This window comes from Epinephelus lanceolatus, chromosome 9 (genome assembly GCF_041903045.1).
Source record: "Epinephelus lanceolatus isolate andai-2023 chromosome 9, ASM4190304v1, whole genome shotgun sequence".
NCBI lineage: Eukaryota > Metazoa > Chordata > Actinopteri > Perciformes > Serranidae > Epinephelus > Epinephelus lanceolatus.
In genome coordinates, this window is record NC_135742.1 from 26307732 (window position 1) to 26334333 (window position 26602).

At 41.4% G+C, this 26602-nt stretch overlaps 2 protein-coding genes across 5 annotated transcripts; one reads left to right on the forward strand and one right to left on the reverse strand.

Moving 5' to 3' along the window:
• The first annotated feature begins 15 nt into the window (after positions 1 to 15).
• On the forward strand, positions 16 to 5056 carry dimt1l (DIM1 dimethyladenosine transferase 1-like (S. cerevisiae)). The gene is made up of 12 exons (XM_033618990.2): positions 16 to 181; positions 1097 to 1170; positions 1310 to 1396; positions 1628 to 1689; positions 1878 to 1971; positions 2061 to 2110; positions 2205 to 2328; positions 3808 to 3900; positions 3993 to 4057; positions 4164 to 4227; positions 4330 to 4436; positions 4524 to 5056. Exons 1-12 carry the CDS (start codon positions 124 to 126, stop codon positions 4564 to 4566), a joined length of 921 nt encoding a protein of 306 aa, XP_033474881.1. The 5' UTR covers positions 16 to 123; the 3' UTR covers positions 4567 to 5056.
• Positions 5057 to 6759: 1703 nt separating this feature from the next.
• Positions 6760 to 25642, reverse strand: kif2a (kinesin family member 2a). 4 transcript variants are annotated; one of them, XM_033619982.2, is made up of 22 exons: positions 25434 to 25642; positions 19305 to 19399; positions 18599 to 18721; positions 17009 to 17063; positions 16564 to 16680; positions 16248 to 16292; positions 14051 to 14151; positions 13839 to 13934; positions 13694 to 13748; positions 12604 to 12766; positions 12309 to 12399; positions 12143 to 12206; positions 11938 to 12029; positions 11718 to 11860; positions 11334 to 11538; positions 11128 to 11238; positions 10966 to 11033; positions 10545 to 10670; positions 9467 to 9614; positions 8922 to 9023; positions 7794 to 7929; positions 6760 to 7699 (listed from the first exon to the last, which is right to left on the reverse strand). In XM_033619982.2, exons 1-22 carry the CDS (start codon positions 25492 to 25494, stop codon positions 7614 to 7616), a joined length of 2283 nt encoding a protein of 760 aa, XP_033475873.1. In that variant the 5' UTR covers positions 25495 to 25642; the 3' UTR covers positions 6760 to 7613. The 4 variants fall into 4 exon arrangements, with proteins under 4 accessions (XP_033475873.1, XP_033475876.1, XP_033475878.1 ...); XM_033619985.2 differs by lacking the exon at positions 16248 to 16292; XM_033619987.2 differs by lacking the exon at positions 10545 to 10670.
• Between the last annotated feature and the right edge of the window lie 960 nt (positions 25643 to 26602).

A 26602-nucleotide genomic window follows, 5' to 3' on the forward strand; every position in this document is an offset into this window, starting at 1 on the left:
AACCTACTGCACATTCTGTCAGTGAAGAAGAAAAAGGGGTTACACGTGTTTACTCTGCCCAGGCAGATAGTTTAAATAATTGTTTAAAATTAAGATTTCTCGATCTTTAAAAACTGAGGGAAAATGCCGAAAGTCAAAGCGGAGAAGAAAAGCAGGCAGCACCAGGAGGTGAAGAACCAAGGTACATGTCTCCAAGGAAGCGGTTAGCATTAGCATGTTAGCAAACATCACTGTCAGCTGCTGAAGGAAATGGGCTTTAAAGTTCATCATCACATAATTATAACATATTAAACAGTTTTCAACTCTGTTACCATACCAGTGTGAAAGGTCACACATTAAAGAGACTTTTAGTTAGCTCTGTCGCCTGCGTTGACATTAAATATTTGTTTACGTCAGTTATTAGCGCTGACTTTCTGTGAGACTGACGCCAGTTCAGAAAAATGGTTATTTTACGCGGATTGACTCACCTGCAAATACACACACATACACCGCATTATTTAAGATACTTGCTGAATTGTTGAGTGTCTTGTAGTTATTTCGGCTCACAAAGTAGCCACCAAATATTCAGCTAATGTCAAAACTATAGCTAATCAAGTGTGTAATCAAGTATCTATGGCCAAGTTGTTTGGGTATTAGTTGTGTCTTGAATAGAGGATGATATTTAGTTTCTATAAATCTACCAAATTCTGTAACTGGAAATATTAACACAACTATCACTTTCACTCAAACATGACCACAATAAAACAATGTACAAAAATTAGTCATCATCCCAGGCTTCACTCCTCGCATATGCATAAATACACTGTTCAAAATATTTAAGGGAACACCAAGTCAGTTAAACTTCAGGGATATCAATCTGGGTTCCTCCTGGTGCAGGACAATGCCTTTACAGTAGACAGCATCCCTCTGTCCTTTTGACCCCCACACAGCAGATGAGGGAAAAACTCCCCCAAAAAACACTTTTAAGAGGCATGATGTCTAAAGCCTGTTTTATGCAAGGGCCCTTGACTTAGATTTGAAATTAATAATACAGAACACTTTACTCATGAACATCCCACAAGCCCAGTACAAAGTGTCCCCATCCCGTCTGTTGCAGGGATCATGTTCAACACCGGCATTGGTCAGCACATCCTGAAGAATCCACTGGTTGTCAACGGGATCATTGAGAAGGTACTGCTTGGGTGCACTCCGACACTGAGAAGTTCTGCACAATTCATTTACAGTAAAACACAAATGTGCACATACGAGACTGTACAGAGACAGTCACGATGCTGAGTTTTTGTAAGCCATGATTGTGGCTGTTTTTCAGGCTGCTCTGAGGCCGACAGATGTGGTTCTGGAGGTGGGACCTGGTACTGGTAACATGACAGTGAAACTGCTGGAGAAAGCCAAGAAGGTGAGAGCATCAAAAAGCATGATGATGTCATCATCTTTTTTTTTTTTTTTGTTGAAACTGCAAAAACCAGAAACATCTAGAGACACAAAACCTCTAAAAACTAAGATGGAGATACAAAGTGTGAATCTAAATCTGTAATCAGGTAATGCACCAACGAGTGTTATTGTAGTCGAAAGTGTCAACTAATTGATAATCACTGTTCAGTCATAACAGGAGCTGGTATTCTTGCAGGTGGTGGCCTGTGAGCTGGACTGCAGATTGGTGGCTGAACTCCAGAAAAGAGTACAGTGCACGTGAGTGGAGACAGCATCACTATGCCTCTGCATATATTTGCATGTTATCTACCAGAGGTGGGGGATGTAGTCACACAATTAAGGATTTGAGACTTGCACATGTGTGACTTACTCTCATCTCTGGTATCTACAGTTAAATAAATGTATGAATACATGATCTAAAAAGAGTACATTATTTTTTCCGACAGGCCCATGCAGACCAAACTTCAGATATTAGTTGGAGATGTATTAAAAACAGATCTGCCTTTCTTTGACGTCTGTGTGGCTAATTTACCTTACCAGGTAAAGACATGTTTCCTCACCACAGCACACAGTTGATTCAGTGTCATTCACTGTGTTTATCTCAAATTGAACTTTTTGTTATTGTGCAGATTTCATCACCATTTGTCTTCAAGCTCCTGCTGCATCGACCTTTCTTCAGGTAACAATCAAACGCCCGCTCAGAGTTTTTAACTGTATTCTTCATATGTCCATGTAGAGCATTTAGCACCTTTTTGTGTTTTATTTTTGCTCAGGTGTGCCGTGTTGATGTTCCAGAGAGAGTTTGCCATGCGACTTGTTGCCAAACCTGGAGACAAGCTGTACTGCAGACTGTCCATCAACACACAGCTGCTGGCTCGTGTCGACCACCTCATGAAGGTCAGTGATGTTTGACTAAAGCCCTGTTTCCACTGAGTAGTACAGTACAGTGCAGTTCGACACGCTTTTTTCCTCCATTTCCACTGTGATAAGTTGTGAATGGTACCAATTGAACCGTTCTGTACTTTAGTGTTGCTGTTTCCTCTTCTATTTTGTTCTGAAAATGTTGGCCTGCAGCCTCGTTCTGTGGATGATAAACGAGGTGCAGACTTCCCTCTGTGTCACTGGTAATGAGGAAATACAGTGAGTGCTGGATGGAGCAGTGAGTGACAACAACCCCACCCACATGAAAGAGTACTGTTTGTGGTGGGAACGCTAGGGTCTAGGTACCATGTCTGAAAGGTTACTTTTGGTTCCAAACGTACTATACCAAAAGCGTTTGGTGGAAACGGGGCTTAACAGAGACTCTGTAGACCTGAGCTTGTGTTACATTGTCTCACCGTTATTTTGGCGGACAGGGTTATAAAAAATCTGTCATAATCTATTATTATGCGTCATTTCAATTTTAATTTTATAGTGGTAAGATATATTTAGTAGCATTCAATTTTTAGTTTCTAATAATAAATATACAGAACAAGCGTAAAGGTTTTGCATTTATAAACAGGAGTGTAGTGCTATTTGTTTAAGTAGCAGAGTGTGACTTGTGCACGGCACGGTTAAGTTGTGGCTTGTTTTAAAGGTCACATAACCACTGTTCCTACATTAACTATAAAATGAAAGGATGTTTTGCTGTCTTTTCAGTGTAACTCGTTAACAGTTAGCAGCTGTAGACTGAGGAGAAAAAAAGAATTAAATTCACTGTGACCCTCAAAAGCTACCGACAGCAACTGGCCATGTTTAAGGTGGAAAGTTTTCTTGCACGTTACTCAGTGTATGAGTTGATGTCATGATTCAGTCAACTCACCTTCCATTTGTTGTTATTGCCTCTCATGACATGTGCTTACGTGATGATTGGATCTTCAAGTGCTGAAAAATGTATATGAATTTGAACCTGATTATACAAATTGAGATTATACTGCAAAATACTGTTTTTCCTAACTTGAAGAAAAACTTGGCGTAGTGCTGTTCTGGTGCGCTCCTACAGCACTGAACACAGACACTCAGCTGCAGTGACGTTTTGCAGTGGTATTTATGACATAACCAAAGAAAGTGGTGGCTAAAACCAGCTCGACAACGAGGTCATGCATGTGAGATCAAAGCTGTGTAATATGCACACATCACCAAATAGACGGGGGTCGGAATGACTTAAAGTCACGGTAGATTGCCCCCAGATTTTAACCTGTCAAACTGACAAACAGCCTTCAGATTTTTCCATCATTGTTGATAAAAATTCAGTCAATAAGGGAAAATATTCAGTTAACTCGACTTCTGCTCTGAACACAGGATCATCATGACAGCGTCTTTAAATGGTTTACTGTAGAGGGTTTTTCTGGTGTTGCAGAAACTGTGTCTCAGTGTGAGTGTCTCTGTCTTGATCAGGTGGGGAAGAATAATTTCCGTCCTCCTCCAAAAGTGGAGTCCAGTGTCGTCAGGATAGAGCCGAAAAATCCTCCTCCTCCTGTGAACTTCCAGGTGAGCTTTGACTCCATTATTAGTTAATGCTGTGGAAATGCAGTCGAAACAACAGGAAGTAAATTGTAGGTTGTGTTTTGTGTTCTGAAAAGGAGTGGGATGGCCTGGTCAGGATAGCCTTTGTCAGGAAAAACAAAACCCTCAATGCAGCTTTCAAGTAAGAGCCTGCTTCTGCACACACTGTCGCACTAACCCAGGTCTGCTCTGTCTAAAGAGTGAGTGTGGAAGATAAAAAAACATTATGTTGATTTTATAATTTCTAGGTCCACTGCAGTAGAGCAGCTGCTGGAGAAGAACTACAGGATTCACTGCTCTGTGCACAATGTGGTGAGTCATGGTGCAGCAGCAGCTTTTTGGTCAACTTTAAACTGCACTTTTAAGATCCCTCCTCAGCCAGTGTGAATCTAAAGACCAGCTTCATCTTGACAGGAGGTCCCAGCAGACTTCAGCATCACTAAGAAGATCGAAAGTGTTTTGCAGGAGGCTGAATTCAGTGAGAAGAGAGCCAGGTCCATGGACATTGATGACTTCATGGTGTAAGTTAAACATCGATGTACTTTTTCTCCAAATAGTCATCTGAAATAATTACCTGTTTTAATTTTGTGTGTTTTCTTTACCCTCAGGCTGCTTCATGCATTCAACTCTGCAGGGATCCACTTTTCTTAAAAGGCAGAGGGAGCTGAGGAAAACAGTGCTGTGACTCATGCTCTGCGTGTATGATGAGAGGGCGAAGTTAGCAGTCAGATGAATGGAAAGATAGACTGTCTGACTGATGTCTCTTCCTGCAGAGCTTTGCTCCAAGGACCCGAGTTTCAAATGTTGACACAGTTGGATGAAATGTACAAAGACTATTGCATGATAAATTTAAAGAGCTCATATTGAGTGTGCTATATTACTCCTATGACTACAGATAAAGTGTCCTTGTGTATACAGAGAGAGCTCCTGGCAGATGAAAGCTGTGTGCTCATCTTGGTTGTGTGAGAGCCTGACTGTGTGTGTAAGAGTTTGCCAATCATTGAAAATAAACTGTAATGGATAAATATTCTACTCTAAAAGCAGTGTACAATTTTCATGTCAAAATGACCTCCTTGTGGGAGAGGCAAATATTTAACAAGTGCAGATTTTTGGCTGTTAAATAAACTCAGATTGTCCACAAGTTTTTTTTTTCTGTGTCACGCTTTACTTGTTTTGTGCTAACACCATGTGACTGTCACTATATGGTACTACAGGATTACTTCCTTTTCAGTTATTTTGTGTTTTTTAATTTGGCGTTTTCTTAAAGAAGTCAGAAAACATTTAAAGAATACCCATCTTGATTCCCTAGATCCCAAGGTGATGTATTCAAAAACTCAAAGATACTTAATGTACAATAATATGAGACAGAGAAAAGTAGCAAATAATAAACAACAGACACATTTTTGGCAAATTATTTTCGCGATTAATTGGGGCAGTGATGCATCCTGTCGCAATATGATAGTTGTGGTTCGAAAAAAAAACTCAGCACTCAGTACTCAGCAAGTTAGACGCAGTAGCGTAAGAGCACTTCCGGTACGACTCTTTCAAAATAAAATCGTAGAAAATACGCATTCTTGCGAACATAAACGGCCGAAAGGATGTCATTTACTGCCAATAAGTGGTACATAGAAATAAAGAAAGTCCTCCTTTATTAATGTATTTTTTTCTTGGTGCTTAAACACTAACATGGATTTTTGAAGCATTATCTCTGAAACTATTAACACATTTTTTAAACAATATTTACAGCAATATAGCTTACAACAAAATAGGGCAGATTGTGAATGAATAAAGGAAAAAAACGATAAACTTTCTAAAAGGGGGACAAACATAACAAAAATGCATCTCATTTATGAATATTTTTTCCCCCAGGATAAGTAGAGTGTTTAATAAAAGCTAGGATTTCTTAGAAAAGCCAGCATTTACCAAGTGTGACACACCAATTTAAATTTTATGACAATTTTTGCAAAATTGACTGCTTTACACTCATTTTGGAATATAATAATGCACTTTAGCAAAATTAAAAATACTGGTCTCTACATTACTACACTAGTTTACTTTTGCCTTTGCACTCTGACACTGCTGAGACTGTTGCCTAAGTAGTGTCAGAACATTTTAAGAAAAAAACTTTCCCCCCATTTGTATGATGTATGTTCAGAATACACTTTCATAGTTTACACATTTGTATACCTGTGTGTTTATGACAACTTTATTGCACACTGCTATGCTGTGCACACAGAAAACGCAAAAGCCACCAGTTGTTTTCATCTATACTATCAGTGTGTAGTTGGGGCTTTGTGTGCTTGTTTTAAATGATGGTTTGTGTGTAGGCCTACTGTGTTGGTGTGGTCTGAGGTTCTGTGGTCACTGTGAGTCTTGCAAAAGCAGCCCCCAGTTTCAAAGATGGTGCTTGGGCAATCAGAAAAAACCTGCACGCAATAGAAAGGATGCAGCACACCAAGCACTTTGAAATCATTGTTTCAAAGCATCTCATACAGAGAACAGTGACATCTGCTAGCCAGTCTAGTCACTGCACCCAGTGTCTTATATTACATGCTGTGTGAAAAATACATTTTTCTAACTGTTCAGATGTCCAGCATGTCTTCAGCCTACTGCAGCATCAACCTCTCTTCTAAGGTAAGAAATACCTGGTTATATTACACACAGAAACTGCAATGCATGCCGTCACATTGGTCTCTGTGGTGGAGGGGTTGTATGTTAAGCAGGAAGCAACTGTCACCATGGATACTGATACACAGTTTCCATAGCTGCTGTCTCTGTGTGTTTTTTCTCTGTAAATGTATACGTACTCCAGAAAACTGAAAAAACTCATTGTCACAGAAGCCATTTAAATGAAACACATGAATCTTTATTACTTCATCCAGCATTACATCCGGTGCAAACACTGAGAAACATAACCGATGGTAGATCAGTGGTCTTCACTATACATTTATTAATAGCAGTTTTTTCTAGTTTCAGTTTTATAACAAAGTGTTAAACAGGGGTGGAAAACATGGTTTACGTTAAGTAAGAGTTTTTAAGTCGGTTGCCACATAAAACGACATGGCACAAACTCAAGCAAACTACATGTAAAAACCTCTCGGACACAAGGAAAGAAACACAAAAACAGAAGCCCACTGTGGTTAAAGGCTTCTTCCAAACTGGTAAAAGCTCTGAGAAAGAAGGAAAAGAGAGAGAAGAGACTGCGTATGATGAGATGACTTTACAGTGCCGACTGTAAAACTGAAGACAGTGGCGTACGTACGCTATCACAGAGTGCACATGCAGACATGTCAGCCAGAGCAACCAGAAATGAAATACTGGTTTTGTGCGGTAAACCTTAAAACATGTTCAATGACGATCTCTTCTGAATCCAGGTCAAAAATATCCTGTTCAAAGAAAGTACAAACAAGTATAAAAGAAAATAATTTAATAAGAACAGAGAGGGGGAGGCTAAACATTCTCCATGAAGGAAATAACACTATTTTCCTTCCTACGTTTTTCTAACGAGACCATAGTGAGTGAACAGCCAGTTTTGTTAGGAGAGGGATCATAACAAATGCAATTCCTTGAGCCTGTCGGTACGTCAGACTGTCCTTTTATTCATATTTTCACAGCTGCTGGAGACAGCCCGAGTTGTGCCAAACATCTAGTGGTTATGTTTCTGCATGTGCCACTTAAACCTCTTCAGACTCCTGTCTCTAAAGAGCACGTGGCCTCTTGGGATTGATCTGCTTACTGGCTTGCTCCTCCTCCTGGAGTGTAGAGCGGAATGACTTCACTTTATCTGAGAGGAAAAGACAGGATCGGAAAAATGTGATGAGTATTTGCCGGAGCAGGATGTGTCGTCATGAAAAGGTCAACATGTGTTTCAGTCATACCTCGGAGCTCAGTGAGGATTTCTATCTTCTGGTCTAGGATCTGCTCCAACTGGGTGGCGTATGACTCCACGTCATAATCCACCTCTTCTGTCATCTCCAGCAGCACCTTTTCATCTTCCAGCCACCGGATAGACTCCTGCTCACGGAGGACACATACAGGAGCATATTCAGTTTAGGACAGGCCAAGATGAAATCATACCAGAAGCACTGAAGACTGATCTTTTAATTATAACAGCCTTCACACAGAGGTTATTAATGCATGTGTTAGATGTGTTAAGTGTATCTTGGGAAGGATCCCTACAGAGATAGGCGTTTTTGTTAAAGAGTGAGGGTGCTTTCAGACCTAGAGTTGTCTTGCTTTTATCCGAATCAGGGACTAATTTTGTTACACAGTTGCATAATTGCCTAGAGTTGGTTTGTGTTCTCATGGCAGCATTTACAAGTGGACCAGATCAAATGCCTTGCGCGAGAAAGCTGCTCTTGACTGGTCAGATTTTCCACGCAGGAAAAATCCAGGAAGTAGACAATACGAAGAAGAGTACACTTGCAAGATAAATGTGACACTTTCTAATGTCACAATGGAGGGACAACTACGCAGGCTGATTTTAGCGCTGGTCGTCGTGGACTATATTGCTGTCATTTTTCATTTTAGTCAAACCATACAGTTTGAAAATGAGGCACTGCTCCAACTAGAAAACAATGTGTCATGTGACTGCAGTTGGTTTGGTTCGAGGTCGGAACACGTTCTCACCACAAACGAACCGCACCAGAGTTTGTTTGTAACTGGACCGAGACCACCTCTTTAAGAAGGTCTTGGTTCAGTTGTTTTGGTGCGCACCCGAGTGTGATTGCCATGTTCACACCTGCCCAAACAAACCACACTTAGGGGGCAAACGAACTTGAGTTCGACTGAACCAAACCAAACAGGGCAGGTGTGAAAGCACCCTAAGATCCTTTTTGTTTAAACAAATGTATGAATCCCGCTGTATCTACTTACCCTCATCAATGTGTGGAGAAATGACAAATGTCCTTAAAGCGGATGACATCTACCTGTCTTCATGTATGTGGACATCATAATGTGAGCAAGCGTATTCAAAGAGTCACATATATTTTCCTCAGTGTTCTGACCTGGAAAACAGCTCGATGGTCCTCCAGGACCTGCTCCTCCATCTCCACTAACTGAGACACGGCCTCATGGAAGGTAAAGAGCTGGGGAGACACTTCCTCCTCCTGGGAAACATATTTACAGGATCAACAAGGGACACAGAAGCAGACTTCACATGGCTTCAGTAGCAACAAAAGCTGAACACACAACAAACCTTTTATTCAGATCTCAAAACATATTTCGGGCTTTCTTGCAAGCAAAAAGGTCTATATATATTACTCAAATATAAGTTGTTGGAATACATGCTACATGGGCTGATAATTGCTTTCCAAAATGGAAACTTTCTTGACCAAAATTGGTGACAAGTACTTAAAGAAAGACTTCAACCCCCAAATAATCATTTCTATATCAATTACTGATATAGAAATGATTATGTGGGGGTTGAAGTATTCCTTTAATTCATTAAATTAGCTAAAACAGATATTTAAAACACAAAATTTGTTCCATCACAACATGCTGTATGTTTATATTTGTGCGATATGAGGTGACGCAGACCCTGTGTACTTACATTCTGCTCACAGAGCAGTTTGAGGTCGTCTCTCTGTGGCGAGATACTCAGCCATTCCTCGTCCAAAAGATCCAGCTGGTTGACATTGTGGATGTTGGGTCGACCCCCCTCAATCACTTGATTGGGGTCCACAGTCAGCTCCTTCACCCTGTGGAGAAAAGATTTTAAGCTGGTTGGGACTGTTTCCTTTCACGACGCAGAAACACTCTGAACATGGCTGCTGTTTGATTCAGGGTATGACGTTAACTGAGGAGGACGGGGGGAGTCAAAGGCGTTCACAAACAGCACAGGATGGCAGCATCATGACAGCAGTGACATCATGCATGGGAAAGGATGACTGTGTTGGTTCTGTAGGTTTGGTTTATTCTCATAATGGACAGACCGTGAAAGAACACAGTTTATCTGGTTCACCTGTGATGCAATCCATTACATGTCACCTGGGGGAATTTATAACACTAAGGGTTAGCATCCGGATGGTCAGAGCTCGTGTTTAATGAAGCCTCATAGAGCAAATGAGGTATTACCACCATGCACCTGACCTGCAGGTACAGCAGTAATTAATTAGGACTGTTTAAGAGGGATTACCACCTGAGAGTTAGCTCTAACAAAAGCTCATCCTGGGTGCTTTTACTGAACAGCTTTGTGGACGTTTTAGTGTCATCACTGGCACAAAACAGCAGTGGACACTTTATGAAGTCCAAATTTTAACCACCATGTATCCAATGTGACTAATCACACCCAACTCTCACAGCTGGTGGAATCACACAGAACAAATAAAAGACACCTAAATGGACAGACGCAGGCGTGAAAAGAAAAAGGTCATGTCCACAGCTTAGCCAAAGATAAGAGTGGAAGTCAAAGCAGGGAAGGTGGATGAAAAGGCATCATGTCATGCAGATAAAAAAATAGGATAAGAAGTCATGGAGGTTTTCCACAGTGAACAGCTGATGAAGTGAATGAAAGCTGAACTCATGGATGTGTGTCACAATGTAACATGTACATGAAGGGAGCGCATGCATTGTGTGTGTTTTGTTTGCGTGCGTATGCGTGCAGTGGTGTGCTTTGGGGAGTGTTTGACCTGCTGGGAGAGGTAGCAGCAAAGTCATCGTACTCAAAGGTATTGGTGGGCGAGTGCTCAGGGCGACTCCCCTGACCGCCCTGGGAGAAGGGGATGTCCGACGGACTAATCCCAAACTCCTTCACTCTACACAGCGGCACCAGCCACACAAGGGCACAGAGGAGCGGAGGGCGGGAGAGAGAGGAGGGAAACAAAGCAGGAAAAAGAGAAGAGAGAGGATACAAGAGAGTCAGACAGAACTACTGACAGTACGCAGAGAAATGTACAACATTGGTACAGCTAATTTCGATCTATACAAAAGCCACTGGGGATTAAAGAAGAATTAAAGTAACTATCATTTCGTAAAATTGCTTAATTTCTGTTGGTTTCTGTGGCAACAAGGCCTTGTCCAAATCACTGCAGCTGGTCAACATATTCCCACCTGTTGGCATAGCGTAGTGTGTTGAGGGTATTCTCGCAGGATGTCATACCAGGAGAGATTGTTGCAATCTGTGCAGACAAACAGAAAATCATTCAAATTAATACCATCTGGAAGAGATATGAAGAAATGGACACAGGAAATTAATGGAAACAATGAACTGACCATGCATGTGCGTGAATTTTCCCCAATGAAAGAGTCTCTCAGGACCTGGGTGAGCTTACTGGCTCTGAATGGAGTGTGGGGCTTGTTACGGCCAAGTGCCCTGATGCACTCCTGAAACAAGACGAGCAGAGACACATTGTTTGGTAAGTAAAACGAATTGGAATTCACAGTGTAAAACAGAGTCACTGCCATTGCTCCCCACAAACCTTGAGGGCCAGCAGGCTTTTGTTGATCTCAGCTCCCTCCAGACGAGTTTGGCGGTCGGCACTCGATGTATCAGCCCCCCTCTCGTTACCTGCGAGGTCGATGAGGGAGAACTTGCCGTGCATCTTCCCCTTCCTCCGAAGAATGATCTGGAAAACGGCGTGACTGCGAGATGAGTGGGCGTTGGCTGACGTCTGCCCTGATGTCCTGGGAGTGAGAGGAATGAGACACAGAGATGAACAAAAGGCAGATTCGGGTGAAGAGACCAAGAACAGAACAATTGCAGCAGAGAAAGAGGGAAAGTAAGTGTTATGTTTTGATCATAGTAACATGTACTGGTCTTGCTTCAATAATAAGACTGAGCGACAAAGTTCCTGTTGTCTTACCTGCAGCTGTTGCCCACTTCTATGAGTTTCAAGACCTCCTCTGTGCACTTGACCTCCTTCTCCTGAAGCCCCACAACCTGCACTTGCTGCTTCCCGTCCTCCAGCACCCTCAGCTTAGCTTTACGATTCAGCAGGTCAAACACCTAACGATACATACACATAGTCAGCACTGGTTCATGTTTTATTTTGGAGGAAAAACAAAAATGATTACGTCACTTGCCTTTCCACTGTAGATTTCAAAGAAGGTTGCGTACACTTGTAGATCTAACTTCTTGTAGTTGGGTTTCTTCAACATGAGAAATACATCCCGAGCTGCATGAAGAAAGATTTAAAAATGTCATATAAGCAAACCCATCCCTTTAACATAACAACCAAATACATTGAGTGCCTTCACTAATTAATTTGCACATAAAGCAACAACTTACCAGCTAATGCATAAACTCCTTTGGAGCAGTCTTGGTTCTTCCCCGAGAAATCTCCACCCATAGTCTAAAATACAATATAGGGATTGTTTAAATCATATGCAAGGGTAATAAAATAGAGCAGATCCCTAGTAGGTGATGCAGTGTTGGCTTTTTGAAGGTGACTTACGTGCGTTTTTCCACTGCCTGTCTGCCCATAGGCAAAGCAGGTGGCCATGCCCCTCTCAAAAATTGTCTCCACTAGGGGTCTGGCGGTGAACCTGCAGGATGAGACAGAACACGCATTTAGTTCCTACAACATGTAACATGTAACCATTATGTACACAAACAAGAAACATGTTAATTCAGTTTTGTAAAATTATGTATTATCCTCATCACACTGACTAGTCACGTGTAACTGCTGTTAATTATTAGAGCAGGCACATGAAACAGCTTGGTCTGTTTGATGACTTGTTGTTACACACCTGTAAACCATCTCATTGGTGGTGCTGTCATCGAAGGCGTAGTCAAAGCGGAAGGTCTGGTTCTCCAGGTAGCGGGTCAGGTCTACTTTTTGTTTAGGTTCATGAACCATCACCACATCCTTACTAGGGATGGTGATCACATCCAAATCCTTCATGGCCAGCTCTGGAACGCAGCAGAGGCAAGACTTTCAATCACATGTATACTTAAATAGAGTACCACACAGTGATGCATAATGTTGTTACTGATAGAGGACAATGGATCCTATTTAAACAATTTATAGTGCTTTGTCTAAAGTGCATGGAGCAAGAACATTTAGGGCGTGTCTAACTCCACTTTTGCTAGTTAAACGCTACATAATTTGGGTACAGAGTTAGGCACAAGTGGAAAAGGGGTGGTATTTAGTACCTTAATTAATCATTTAACTAATAAGAATGTCATCTCCAATTCCCTTTAAAAGCCAGGTGTGCCTGGACCTGATAAGGAGGATTCGGCAAAATGGAGAAGTGAGCAGTTACCTTAACAGAGAAAACAGAACTAAACTTTAAGCTTTTGAAATAACCAATGAAGTTATGCTGCTCTTTGTGCGTTAATGTGCATAGCGCCTCTTCTAAAGGGGAGTCTGCTGCAGACGAGCAGCGGAAAGCAGCTCTAGACAAAGTAATTAATAATTTCCTCATTATTTATGTATTATTTCATCCACCCACAACACATCCCTGCGTCCCTGTGTGTGTAACAAGAGGTGTGTAAATACGCTGAACTCACTAATGTAGGCGCATCTTACTATCTGAATAATGCATCCTTCAAATAGCAGGAAAATACTGCACCATTCTGACGACCAGGTGTTTGTGGGTCAATGGCGCAACTGATTTCTGCTGCCACACAATAGCAATATGCCAACAATGCACCTGACCACACCTTATTTTTAGAGTGACACACTGATGGGTGCACAGATGGGTGCAAGTATATTTGCTTATTACACAATGTGGGTGCTGGCTGTGGAAATGAAATCTGTCTCGGCCTGAAACAAGCATAAAATGTTGCACTGCGCTGTGTGCCGCTTTGTGCTGGGTGTAAGATAGAGTCCCTTACCTTTCTTGTTTAGTGGACGTTTCCTCACACAAACACATATTCTGTGCTCCTCAATCTGGACAGTGCAAGAAGGACATTTTATTACATTGCTGCTGAAGGTGAACATCTGATGATCACGAATGAAGGAAAATTTACATTTACTCACCAGATCTGCTGTGGTCAGAGGCCGGTAGTCCAGACTGGCTCGGAAATCTCGGATCATGTACATGATCTCATAGTTAGGGATGGTGGTGTCCACCTCCTAAATGTGACAGAATAAGGCGTCAGCCTATTCATCAATAGGCAAATGATTCTGATCTATTTCAACGCATCATGTCAATGTCAGGGAGGGACAAAAGGTGAATAATATTTATGCACCTGAGCTCTCTTCTCCCTGAGCTCCTGTTGCTGAAGCCGGCGCCTCTCTCTCTTCTCCTGCAGTTTCTCCACCTCCTTCACGCAGTTTGACTTTCTCCTCGCTGCCATAAAGACAAGAAAAACAGTGACTCTACTGCCTTTAACAGGATGTGCCTTTCTTAGTGAGAGGGTCTCTTCCTCTCTCATTCCCCATCCCAACAGTCTCTTCTACTTCCTCTGTCTTTTCCCTTGGCTCGAGCTGCCTATTTCTCTCAGTGAGTCTTTCTTCTCTCATAGTAGTCCTTCAACCAGAAGGGAGACTTTGGGCTATTTCCAACAAAGCAGAGCTGTGATGGCGCTCAAGCACAGACCAGGATGCGGTGGCTGGCACACAGTGCCTCCAGTATTACACTGACTTCTTTCTCTACATAACACACAAAAGGCCTTTGCAGTATGTTTAAAACCTTCTCTCGTCATCTATCCCTTCTATCTGCATCCCAAGGGGCTGTTTATATGCAGCGTTTCTTGCGGCCTCATTGCATTGTTGCCAATGGAGACGCGCATAAGGCACACTCAAAAGCAATGCAAGTGTTCCCAAGCGCCTTTTTCTCCATGTGCAACGGCTGCACCTCCAGATAAACAAAGTTCAACTTCTTTTTTTTTTAAAAAAAAAAGATATTTTTAAGATATTTTAAGCGTGAAGGGGGGAGAGAGAGAGAGAGAGAGAGAGAGAGGGAATGACATGCAGCAAAGGGCCACAGGCTGGAGTCGAACCCGGGCCGCTGCGGCAACAGCCTTGTACATGGGGCACCTGCTCTACTACTAAGCCACCGATGCCCCACAAAGTTCAACTTCTGGAATGTAACACTGGCACACACCTGGTGAGGAACAACCATTCACTTTCCTTTCTTTGGTAAATATCAGCCTGTGTTAAATATGAAGGAGAAGTTGACCATTTTAACACAGGGATACCGAGAGCTTTACGATCTGTATCACAGACTATATCTTAATATACACCTAAAAAACAAAGCCTTTAAGAAGATCAGCTCCACACTCTGGATTTTTGGTAAGTAGGCTATGATACGGTGCCGGTTGTGGTTGCTTAGCAACGTCAGGGGCAACCTGCCTCTGCGCCCTTGAAAGTTGGCACAGAGTAGGCACAGGAGAAATACCCAGCACCCGACCTCGCGTTATCCAGGCAGTAAAAGACGCATCATGTGTCCCGGCACTAAAACACCACTGGAACAAGGGACTGCTAAAACACATCACTCACAATGTCACATAAATGCCTTGTGTTACCAAAATAAGAGATGGTTTCAAATCAAGTATGATTGGAAAACTGATTAAATCAACCAGCAATTAACCAGAAGCTTATTCCAAATCTCCCAGCACAGCACACCCACAGATTAGTGTTGTGTCAGGTCAATCACAAATTATTAGTAACCATGATAAGAGAACACTTGGTTAGCAAACATGTGAGTAAAAGCCACTTATGATTGAGTTCATAAAAAACAGTGTTATCTGATTAGCCCCGGCTCGCAGCTACAGCCCCAGCTTCCCACGTAAAGCCTGGCCGAAGCTCTGTAATACAGTCCTGGCCTGCCGCTGGCTCCAGCCCCGGAGAACCCAGACTATCAGAGCAGAGGGATTAATAATCTGCTCTAATCTGGGAGGAGAAGATGAGCTGGGTCAGCACCGGGACAAGGCAGTTTAAGAGGGAGGCAGCACTGTCGCTACTTGTGGGGCTGCTCTGTCTCACAGGCGGTGGTGGGAGCTGAGGGGTGAGGAGGGGGAACAGGGCGTTTCCCTCCTTCCCCTCTTAGTTCATCAAATTACAGTTGGAAGGAATGGAGGATAAAGAAAAAGGTTACTGTTGCCGTCTGAGCCTTGAGGAGTAACACACAGTGCCACAGGCTTTTCCACGTGTGTGCTTGTGTATGACTCAGCAGAAAGCAGACCGGAAAAAGACAGCACAGTCAACCAGCAGCACAAATGGTTTTTTTTTTCCTCTCCCTGTCTAATACCCAGAAAGCCTGTCTGCTGGATGGATTGGGTTTGTGCTACTTCACCACCACACCACAGCTCTGAATAGTATCTGTCAGACATTTTGGGTGTACAAGCCTCTCGTAAGACTAGAGGACTCTCAGTTACTATTGGGAGCTCTATGCGAATCACCACGAGGCATTGAGGGCAGGGGAAACATGCAGGTGATACATACAAAGCTGTCCCAACTCCTTTCTGGATATCGGGTGATGTGAGGATTCTGTGATAAACACGTGGTCGACAAAAAATGAGACATTAATAGTTTTACAGATGGCCTAAATCAAAAGTAATGTAAATGTTAAAAAGTGATGGTGATTCACAATTCAATCGACAGCATGTAACACATCTGGATTTTGCATTCAAACCCATAGAGAGTTAGTTATCTGTAGACCAAATGCTTACAGCTGGCTGCCTGACAATACTTTTTCCTCTGGAGAAAGATCACAGCTCTGGTTAATTAAAAACAAATGACTCTTTTTCGACCATGTTACCATTCTGCAGTTGCTGCTGTGTCTGAGCTTGAGTGGGCTGTGAAGGCTGCAGAGATGGGGGTGGTGGTGCAGGCTCTGGTTGTTGAGGTTGTGGTTGTCTGGCCCGGGTCGGAATCACTGAAGACACAAAACCACAAAGATTAAGAAAGAAAAATTTTAAATCGCATGCAGCAAACGCAGCACTTTTGAACTTGGTATTAAAACTGAACCCATTGCCTTAAACTTAAAATTAAGCCTTACCAAATTCAATTAAAATCTGTTAAACCATGGGTGACTTTCACCCCAAATTAACAACTTAAGATCGGAGTTATAAGTGATCTGATAGGACCATGTGTTTTGTATGTATTTACCATTGCTTTTCTTTATGATTCCAAAATTCACCATCAAGATCAAAACATTATGAACAGATACTTAAACTATTCACCAAGACGTGCATGAAACAAACCTCTATTATCCCTGGACGGAGTATCATTCTTAGAAGGTGCTATCGTCCGACGGTTCTGCAAGAAAAAAACAAAAGCTATAGTGAGATATTCAAGGGTGAAAGGATTAGGATTTGGTGATTCCTAATTCCAGAGTCCTAACTCTGTTTTTAACTCTTTATTGAAAATATTTAATAGATCTTTAGACAAAGCATGAACACCACAGAGAGCACAGTGTGGGGGCACACCAGCTGATTATTCATGAGTCCACGTGCTCAATGTCCTTTTATTGTCCACAGACATTCACAGTGAAGCTGCGTCCACTTCCTCTGAAATAAAGACAGTCCATTTCTCCCATTTTCTGAGGAATACTGCTCCTCTAGACCTCAGAGAAAGAGTAATCTTTTCCATTATAGAGTTCTCCTTGATTATATCCATCAATTGTTTAAGGCTTGGAGGCTCAGATTTGTACCCGTACTTTGTAATCACTTTTTTACTGGCAATACACAGTACTTTACACAAATCCCAATCTTTTTTATTAAATCACATCTTCCCTTACTGCGCTGGGAATACAGGACCTTGACATCACTGGGTATTGAAATATCTGGACACATCCAAAAAATGTGGGAGTGATTGGCATCCATGTGTCCGCACTGTCTCCCCCTAATTTCACCTTTACATACAGTATTTCATAGCTGCTCTGGATCTGAAAAAGGAAACACATCCTTTTCCCCCCATTAAGTTTTCAACTGCCTCTGTAATGTACAGATACAGAAATAGATAAAGCCTGAGAATCTGATTAGTGCTGAGTACAGAGGCCTCCTCTGTCCACACTTATGTTAGTGATGACACTGCAAATGCACAAATCCTAAACTCCATTTAAAAAAAGAATGAGTAGACCATATCCAAATCATAAAAGCCTGCAACTCCCCATTTTTGAGGATGATTCCTGTGCAAGTTATGGATTTGCTGTATCACTGGATCTACTTTACAGGTTATGGAGCTTCACAACCAAACAGCACTTCAATCATGTAACTGTTACAGGCCAACATTACAGTATGCCATTGCTTCACAGGTTAAATCACAACTGCAATATTTTCCAAACTAATCCGTGTTAACGTGACACACACACACACACACACACACAGCGTACTTAACAGGACCAATTAGTTGGTTACCTAGAGGGATCCAGGTTCTATATTAAGCTCCAGCTAACTGCAGCCACATAGTCTCAAGTCTCAGCACTTTAGATGGAGTCTGCCTCACATGGAGGGAGAGAATTAAAAGAAAAAGAAAGTTTGTTTCAACAGTCTTAATCAGTTACTCATTTAGTTCCTCTTTCAAACTTGGGACCGACTAATTTTGGATGAGAGAGTCAGAGAGGTTACTGACGGTCATGCTGGAAAAGGGGCGAAAATTAGCATGTCCACCCGGCTGTCATGTTTCCATTACTGTCGACTGGAGCTGGAGCCGATAAATACTTGCGACTACTGCAGAAAAATTTGTCCCAGCAATGAATGTCGATTGAAAACTTACCACTAAAGACAAAAGCCATGTTAGTAGATTTTCTTTCCTATGGGAAATGGGCCATGGGGTGGCACACTGGTTCTCACCTTTGCAATTTTGTTGATCTTCACACATGTGGGTGTAGGTGGGGGTGGAGTCTCTGGACTAGGGGCAATTTCCTCATCTGGAGCCACATCTGGGTTAAGTGCAAATATACTCTCCAAGTCAATCTGTCCAGAAACAGAGGAGTATTAATACCAACAGCATTACATGTATGCCAATTAACTGATGTTTGACATTAGACTCTATTCATGTAGACAGCTGCTGTGTGAATGAAGAAACAGTGCACTTTTACCAGCCACCTTTTAAGGATACATGGGTTGAGTCTTTGATACCAAAAAGTCACAGTGTGGTAAAGTGATTTTTGCATTCCGGATTTGGTAGCCTAAATGTCGTATTGCCAATTTATTAACTGTATATCAGAAATATCTAACATCAAGTCTTACACTAGGCCAGCATATTAGTTGGCCTAGCAAATACCGTATATGATATGTACAAAGACAAAGTACAAACGAGAATTCATAGCTGAGAAGTTGGATATGCTGTTAAGTATACACAGTGTGGGTCCTATGACCAGAGTTACAGGCTGTGTGTGTCATGAACATCAGTGTACTGAGAGGTCTGATGTCCGTTGTACATGCAAGCTGGTTGTGCAATCACCACAGCTCCTGGATGTCTTTTAATGCATTATTCATTACTGTGAAAAGTAAAAGCACATGCTGGTGCTATGAGTGGTAATAAATGGTCATTTACCTCTTTCCCTTTTGTGTCTCCATTTTCTATCCACTCCACTGTGACGCTCTCATTGTCCTCATTCAGGGAGGTCACCATTGCCTGGTGTATGCGTCCTGTGAAAGTATCATAGACAGGGAAAACACAAACATCAGATAAGTCAGACTAACATCAGATGAGTCAGAATAACATCAGGTGAGTCAGACTAACATCAGATAAGTCAGACTAACATCAGATGAGTCAGAATAACATCAGGTGAGTCAGACTAACATCAGGTGAGTCAGACTAACATCAGATGAGTCAGACTAACATCAGGTGAGTCAGACTAACATCAGATGAGTCAGACTAACATCAGAGGAGTCAGACTAACATCAGGTGAGTCAGACTAACAGACTAACATCAGATGAGTCAGACGGATGAGTCAGACTAACATCAGGTGAGTCAGACTAACATCAGATGAGTCAGACAAACATCAGATGAGTCAGACAAACATCAGATGAGTCAGACGAACATCAGATATTTAAATTGTTTCTAAGTAGCATGCTAACAGCCATGTATCTGCTACTCACCACCTCATGTTTTAGTAATGAAAACGAGATAACAAGGACAATTAAATATCTATCAATACTAATGTATTTTTGTTCTTTTTCTTTTACAGCTACACATATATACAGGTTAACATAAAATGGATTTCACTAATACCTTACCTTGGGCGTTAGCAGGGTAATGTATTTAGCAGAGTATATTAGAAAAGGGCTAACTACCACCTGCAAGCCTGATCAGATCTGCACCAGGGTTGGAAATTAGCACCAGCCCCAAGCCAAATGCAGGTAAAATATTCAAGTGGCTCCTAGTTGCTTCACTCACCAGCCAAGAGAACAATGACAATCTATGGAGTGGCTAGTAGATTTTGGGATCCACCAGCCACAGTAGCAGGTGGACAACTAAGTTATTTTCCAGCCCTAATCTATACATAGGCCTGTTACATTACAACTGTTTTTCATTTGGAAATGCAGCAATGTTGGGAAAACCTGAAAAGTGAAACAGAATGTAGTACATATTTTTGGTCATCTCAGGACATGCTGATTTGCTGGGTTCATATTTCAAGCTGCAGATGCAAATAGTGCACGGTGGCGACACAAGTTTATTGTATAGCAGCTTTCAACTTAATCACAATACCATTTATATCATTATTCTATAAATGTCTATTGTCCAAACAGCTCGTTACACAGCACAGTGTTAAATGATGCCCAAGTGCACTAAATCAAATCTGTGCTCACATTAATACTAACAGCACATTTTATTTTGACCTCAACATCTTAAACATCAGGCGGCAATTGGGTCCTAACTTTCAAAGAAAAGCGAGGCATTAGTATGGGGTTTGATAATGACCTGCTGGGGACAACCACTGATAATAAAGACAAGCACTGCTGCTGCAAGCCTGCATGCTTCTCTCCGCCTCTCCTCTCTGTCTGCAGCGTAATAATACCAGCTGTAAAGAGCTTGCTCTGCCCTCCCATCTTTGTCTGCGTGGATCCGACTCTATGCTGTAAATTCCCAGCACAGTCCAGGGAAACACCATGTTCCTGTATCCATTATTCAGAGACACACAGGGAGCTGGAGAGCAAAGATGTTTTTAGTGTTCTCAGCTGCTGAACATTTCACTGATTTACCTTACAATGGTTTTGTTTGGCAATACGCAAAAAAAGCAAATCTAGTTTCTTAAAATAAAATGGTGGGGGAAAACCTTTACTCCAAAGATAGGAACCTCTGCCTTAAGATGAGAGACATATCTTATATATTAACAAAAGAATAAACTCACTACACTTTGTAAATCAAATGCAGTTTTGATATTGCATACATTTAATTCATTAACATTGATTGACGATGACTACACAATACTGTTAAACTACATGATACATTCTGCAGTATAAAAGACTGCATTTTACCCCCAAAAAATAACAAGTGACATGATCTGAATTAACACTGTTACACATGTAAATGCAACAATCATTTGATCATTTTGCACACATGAACCATATATACCACTGGCGCTGCCATAAAAATTTAATGAGCGATAATGATGTCAACCTTATAACCCAGCCCTACTCACCATCCCTCCATTAAATGGCTATGTTCCCCATAAATATCCAGAGCCAGACAGTGTTCAATCCCAGAGCTCGTAATAACAGAGACAAAAACTTCGAAAAAAATAGTCTAATTGAAAGTAAACTAAGTGAACTATATCTGGGCCACATTCAGGTAAGTCACAGTGTTACAACATGGATGACAAAAGCTCATTAGGACAGCATTATGAGAGCTAAATAACAAAAATATTTACAACAAACTACAAACATGAGTGACATATTAAAATGCAGGGCCACCACAAGCTGCCAAAACAGCTTCAATGCACCTTGGCATTAATTTTCCAAGTCTCTGTAACTCTACTGTCAGGATTAACACCATTCTTCCAAAAAGATATTCCCTCATTTTAATGTTGATGGTAAAGAGCACCAATCCAAAATTATCTCTACATGAATGGAGATCTGCTCACCGTGAAGCCTTGATCACATGATTCACATCATTTCATATTTCCACTATTAAGTCACCGCTTGTGCCCTGAATGGAGACATCTGCAATTGTTGTGTTTCTCCATTAATTCAGGGTTTCCTTTAATCTGTCACCTGTATGCAAATCTCTTTAGTGAACTTTAGTGCAATCCACTGTTGAGCTGTGACACGGTAGGTTACAAAGCAACCTTGGCAACAATAAAGGTGGCAGGAACAACAGGCACGTGGTGCTTGTTGTCACACTTCTACTTGAGAGAGTTGAGAGCACGCCATACTGCTTCAGTGGCTGCAGCACTCAGAGGATTTACAGCGACAAATCACTGCTGCTTCCTTTGGCTAAAGGCAGTGGTTAAATTTGAGACAACAACCTTCCTATTGGTTCATGTGACTATTCAACAACATGCTTCATGAGTAACTGCAGAGCAACAACTTCCTCCAAACCAGTTGCGTCGAAAGGTTTTTAGGTAACGTAACATCCAGTAAAGCTTAAGTACGATTTGAAGCACATTCATACCTAAATAACACACATTTTAGTTTTGCCTGTCCCAATGGGAATCACAGAGGAGGACAGATCAAATGAAATTACAGCAGTAAACCACTGACAGACATAAACGTTACATGAAGTCATCCATTTCTCTGCTGGAACTCTGCTGACTGTTTGTTGTATCAACCAGTACACGGCGACAACTATGCTGAAAGTGTTGACAGCACTTCATCTTTATTGTTTACATAATACAGTGTATCTTGATATAATGACCAGGATAATGTGGAGAATGGAGAGTGTGAGCCCCAGTACAGATTCACATCCTGACATATGTTTTACTAGAAACACTAATAAACAGAACTTTTGGACAAAATACTGGGCTGGATGCCATGATAAATTCATAAAGTAGAAGTGAGAGCAATTCCCCATGAGTAAAGGCTACTGTACAGTTACCAAATGTGCATACTATAAACAAATTGAGGCCCCAGCCACAGTAATGTGATGCACAACAATGGTAATTTAGGGGGCTCGTCTAACCTGTTGCAGCCAGACGCTAAGAGAACCAGGGGTGCAGAAGCTTGCTCTACACCATCACCAAGACAGCGTTTTTTACAGTAAGAATAACTTTCACCATCCAGATATTTTATAGTTATCATTACCATTTAATTACTATACTCCAAGCTCAAATAAAAAAACCCATTGCAATAGCTCTATGTAGGTGACATTTATAGAGAATTATTTTTAAAAATAGCAAATAATTGGTGTTTGTAGTTGATAAGTGTCTTAACTGATAATCAGATTTGATTACCTTATGCCAGTTGCCTTGTGATCTAATCATCAATCGTTGAGCAGCGCAAGTAAAAAGCCTTCAGACAGGTTCAAGGGCACAGCAGCTGTCCTGTGCCAGACACTGTCTCATACAAGATCCAGACACACTCTTGTGTAGTTGTGCACTCAGACTTTGCTGATGAAAGGAACATTTCATTTCTCCCCAGAAGTCAGTAAAGTGTACCAGCCCACCAAGCTCCTTCACACATACTCACACACTATTTCTAGCTAGCTACATGATCTGATATGCTAAGTCACACACTGGCTTGTCTTGCAGCAGCTGATATGCTGATTTTCTGTAACTGAATGCACAATCAACTGTGTCCCACTTTTATACCAGTACTTGGTTCAATGGGTAGTCTGACACCTACCAGTAGTTGAAGGGGCTTATGAGGGGGTGCTTCAAGCTCTGTTCAGTCTGATGAACAAACATAGCTTTCAGAGCATCACTTTCACTACAAAACCAAAGGCACTCATTAACGAAACTGTGTCAACACGTCACAGATTGAGAGAAATGATGCAGCCCATAATCACTAAGCTGGAAGGTGACATATGTCTCTCTAGTACTCTACTACAAAAGACACTACTACGCTTCACTCAAAAACAAATACCAAGTAACAACAGATAATCCATGCCCAACATGAAACAGGGGATCTATAATCACATTAAAAACCAGCACACAAACCAAACCAAAGTGAGAAATTATATTAACTTAATTGCACAAATGCTCTATTAGATCTTGGTCTCATGAGGAATGACTGTGAAAGGAAAAAAAAATGCAGGGGGAGCGAGAGAGACTCCTGGCAGAATCTAGGGAGCTGGCTGCAACAGATGGGGTGGTGGCCTGAATCTGGCTTGAATCTGAACCAGCGCCACCACCAACCCCCCAAAGAGAGGGCAATCCCTGCTCTGGATGCAACACCAACCAGCTGGGAAATGGATGGACAGAACCTCTTCTCTCTCCAGGCCTGCTGAGCGTTTCTTATACAGTGAGGATGGTGTGATCAGATGTCTCAGGGATGATGGAGTTAACAACATCATCATCAACAACAAACACCCAATACAGCAGTTAAAAACACACCCTTGCCACTAGCTTTGAACGGTTTGTTTTCAGTCAAGTGCTTTGTTCAAAAGAGTATTTGTTGTTTAAGGGTTTATCGCCAAACTGGGTGTAGCCTAACCCTGGAAGGGCCAGCAGGCATGACACAAACTTTCAGTCATCTTTGGCTGCCTGGCCCTGAAGCAATGCTCCGTAACTACACAGGGCAGGCAGAATAAAGCTGACATTCACATAGAGAAGAGTCATACAGCAAGCCGCCTCTCCCCTTCCCTGTCTACTCTTCTGTTAACCCTTGGAAAAAGCTGAAGTTAAGGAGAGTGTACTGCAATCCCAGCTTCTTCCTCATGGCAGCTTACAATATGCAGTACACAGGGCTGTCATAGGCGTTTATACACCACTGTTTCTTTGACTTCATTCATTTAGCATAACTTAACATTACCTAATATTAATTGTCCTCATAAGAACCACAAGTATCTACATAACAAGTGTAGTAACTACAACTACAACATACGTTTGTCTGATGTTATTTTTAACAGGCCTACATATCAGTGTGGCTAATTTCTATTTCAAAAATTGGTTTAGGATAAACAGATGTTAGTGGCTGACGTTAGTTTAGTTGGCTCAATGAACATTTAATAACCTTTATGAATGAATTAAAATGGGCATAAATGACAGCAAAAAGGGAAACTACTCGTTAACTAAATGGATGGTGGTAGGGTTTCACTACAGAGTTGCTGCTGTAATAAAGCCGGTAACATTAGCTAACGTTAGTGTTAGCCATTTAGCTAACGGCAAGCTAGTGTTGCTATCGAACTAACGTTAGCTTGGTTAGCAATTTAGCTAGCTTAGCGAATGTTAAAATTCAATCCCATGATAGGATACCTCTTTTAGGTAACGTGGCACTAACGTTTGTGGGTTAGCTTCGTTAATAACTCATTAAAAGCATTAAACGCTATCTAACGAAATTAGTCAATCGCTAGCGGCAAATGTCTCAGAGAAGCTAGCTAACAAAGATAAGAGAGCTCATTCAAAGCCTTTAGCCATGTTGAAGCACTCCGCCCTGACAGCTAATATTAATGTTTTCGTGCAGCTAACGTGAACGTTACGCTCTGCAGCCAGGAACAACGGTTGCTGTATTCAACAGCACCGCAGCAACAAAGATCCTTAAACAACTTGCACCGTGCGAAAGAACACAGGGTGAAACTTACCATCACTACGCTTTATCTCCACATAAGTACCGACGACAATCTTCCCAAAACACGACGCCATTCTACATTACTTAAACGATTGACAGAAACAGGACCAAAGACTTATTATGAGCCGGGTAAAAGCAGCTTCTTCTGTTTAGCAGTCTTTGGTCGGGGAGGAAGATGCAGGCAACAGAATGAGCTAGCATTACGTAGCTACCAAGAATAGCAAAGTATTTCCGGGGTCCGGTATTTTTCAAAATAAAATCAGACAAAATTTGCAGATAGATCCTCTCCTCTGTAGCATGTCCAAATCAATTGGGTCTTGCAGTTATATTTGGTTCTTGATGGAAAGTATTTTATAATATAGATACAGACAGACATGTCCCCATACAAACCTAATGACAGGAATTCCAATTAACTGTGGAAACAGATAAAAAAATGGCTGTACTACCATGTAAGCCCTACTGCATTTTTACATAAAGTGCACTAAGTCTGATGCCTGTGAATATTTATGACACCAGTTGTGGAATGTAAATGCATTTACATAAGTGCAAAAGGGAGCCTAATTAAAGGGTACTCAGTGGTGGAAAAAAGTAGAAGTATACACAATGCAATGTTACAAGTAAAGGTCCTTCAATCAAAATATCACTCAAGTGAAAGTACAAATGTATTAGCCTCCAAAAAGACTTAAAGTTCCAAATGTAAAATTACTAATTCTGCAGAATGGCCCTTTTCAGAGTCATACATATATATATATATATTATTGGATTATAATTAATGATGCATTAATGTGTTTATTGCTTTAAGGCAGCAGGTGGTAAAACTGGAGCTCATATTAATCACTTAATAAATTGGTGGGTAGCGTAATCTTAAATAATCATTTTTCAAGTTCATTTCTATATATTTTTTGTTAATAATCTAATCTGCCATGTAACATGTAACAAATGACGCTTTCAGATAAATGTAGTTGATTAAAAAGTAGAATGTTTGCCTTTGAAATGTCGAGGAGTAGAAGCAAAAATGAAAATACTCAATCAAAGTACAAGTATCTCAAAACTGCACTTAAGCACAGTACGTGAGGAAATTGTAGCCTACTTAGTGGGAATTTTAGCTCCAAAAATCTTTTAATCTCATGTGGTGTCCCCCAGGGGTCAATTTTAGGTCTGTTATTGTTTAATCTGTACATG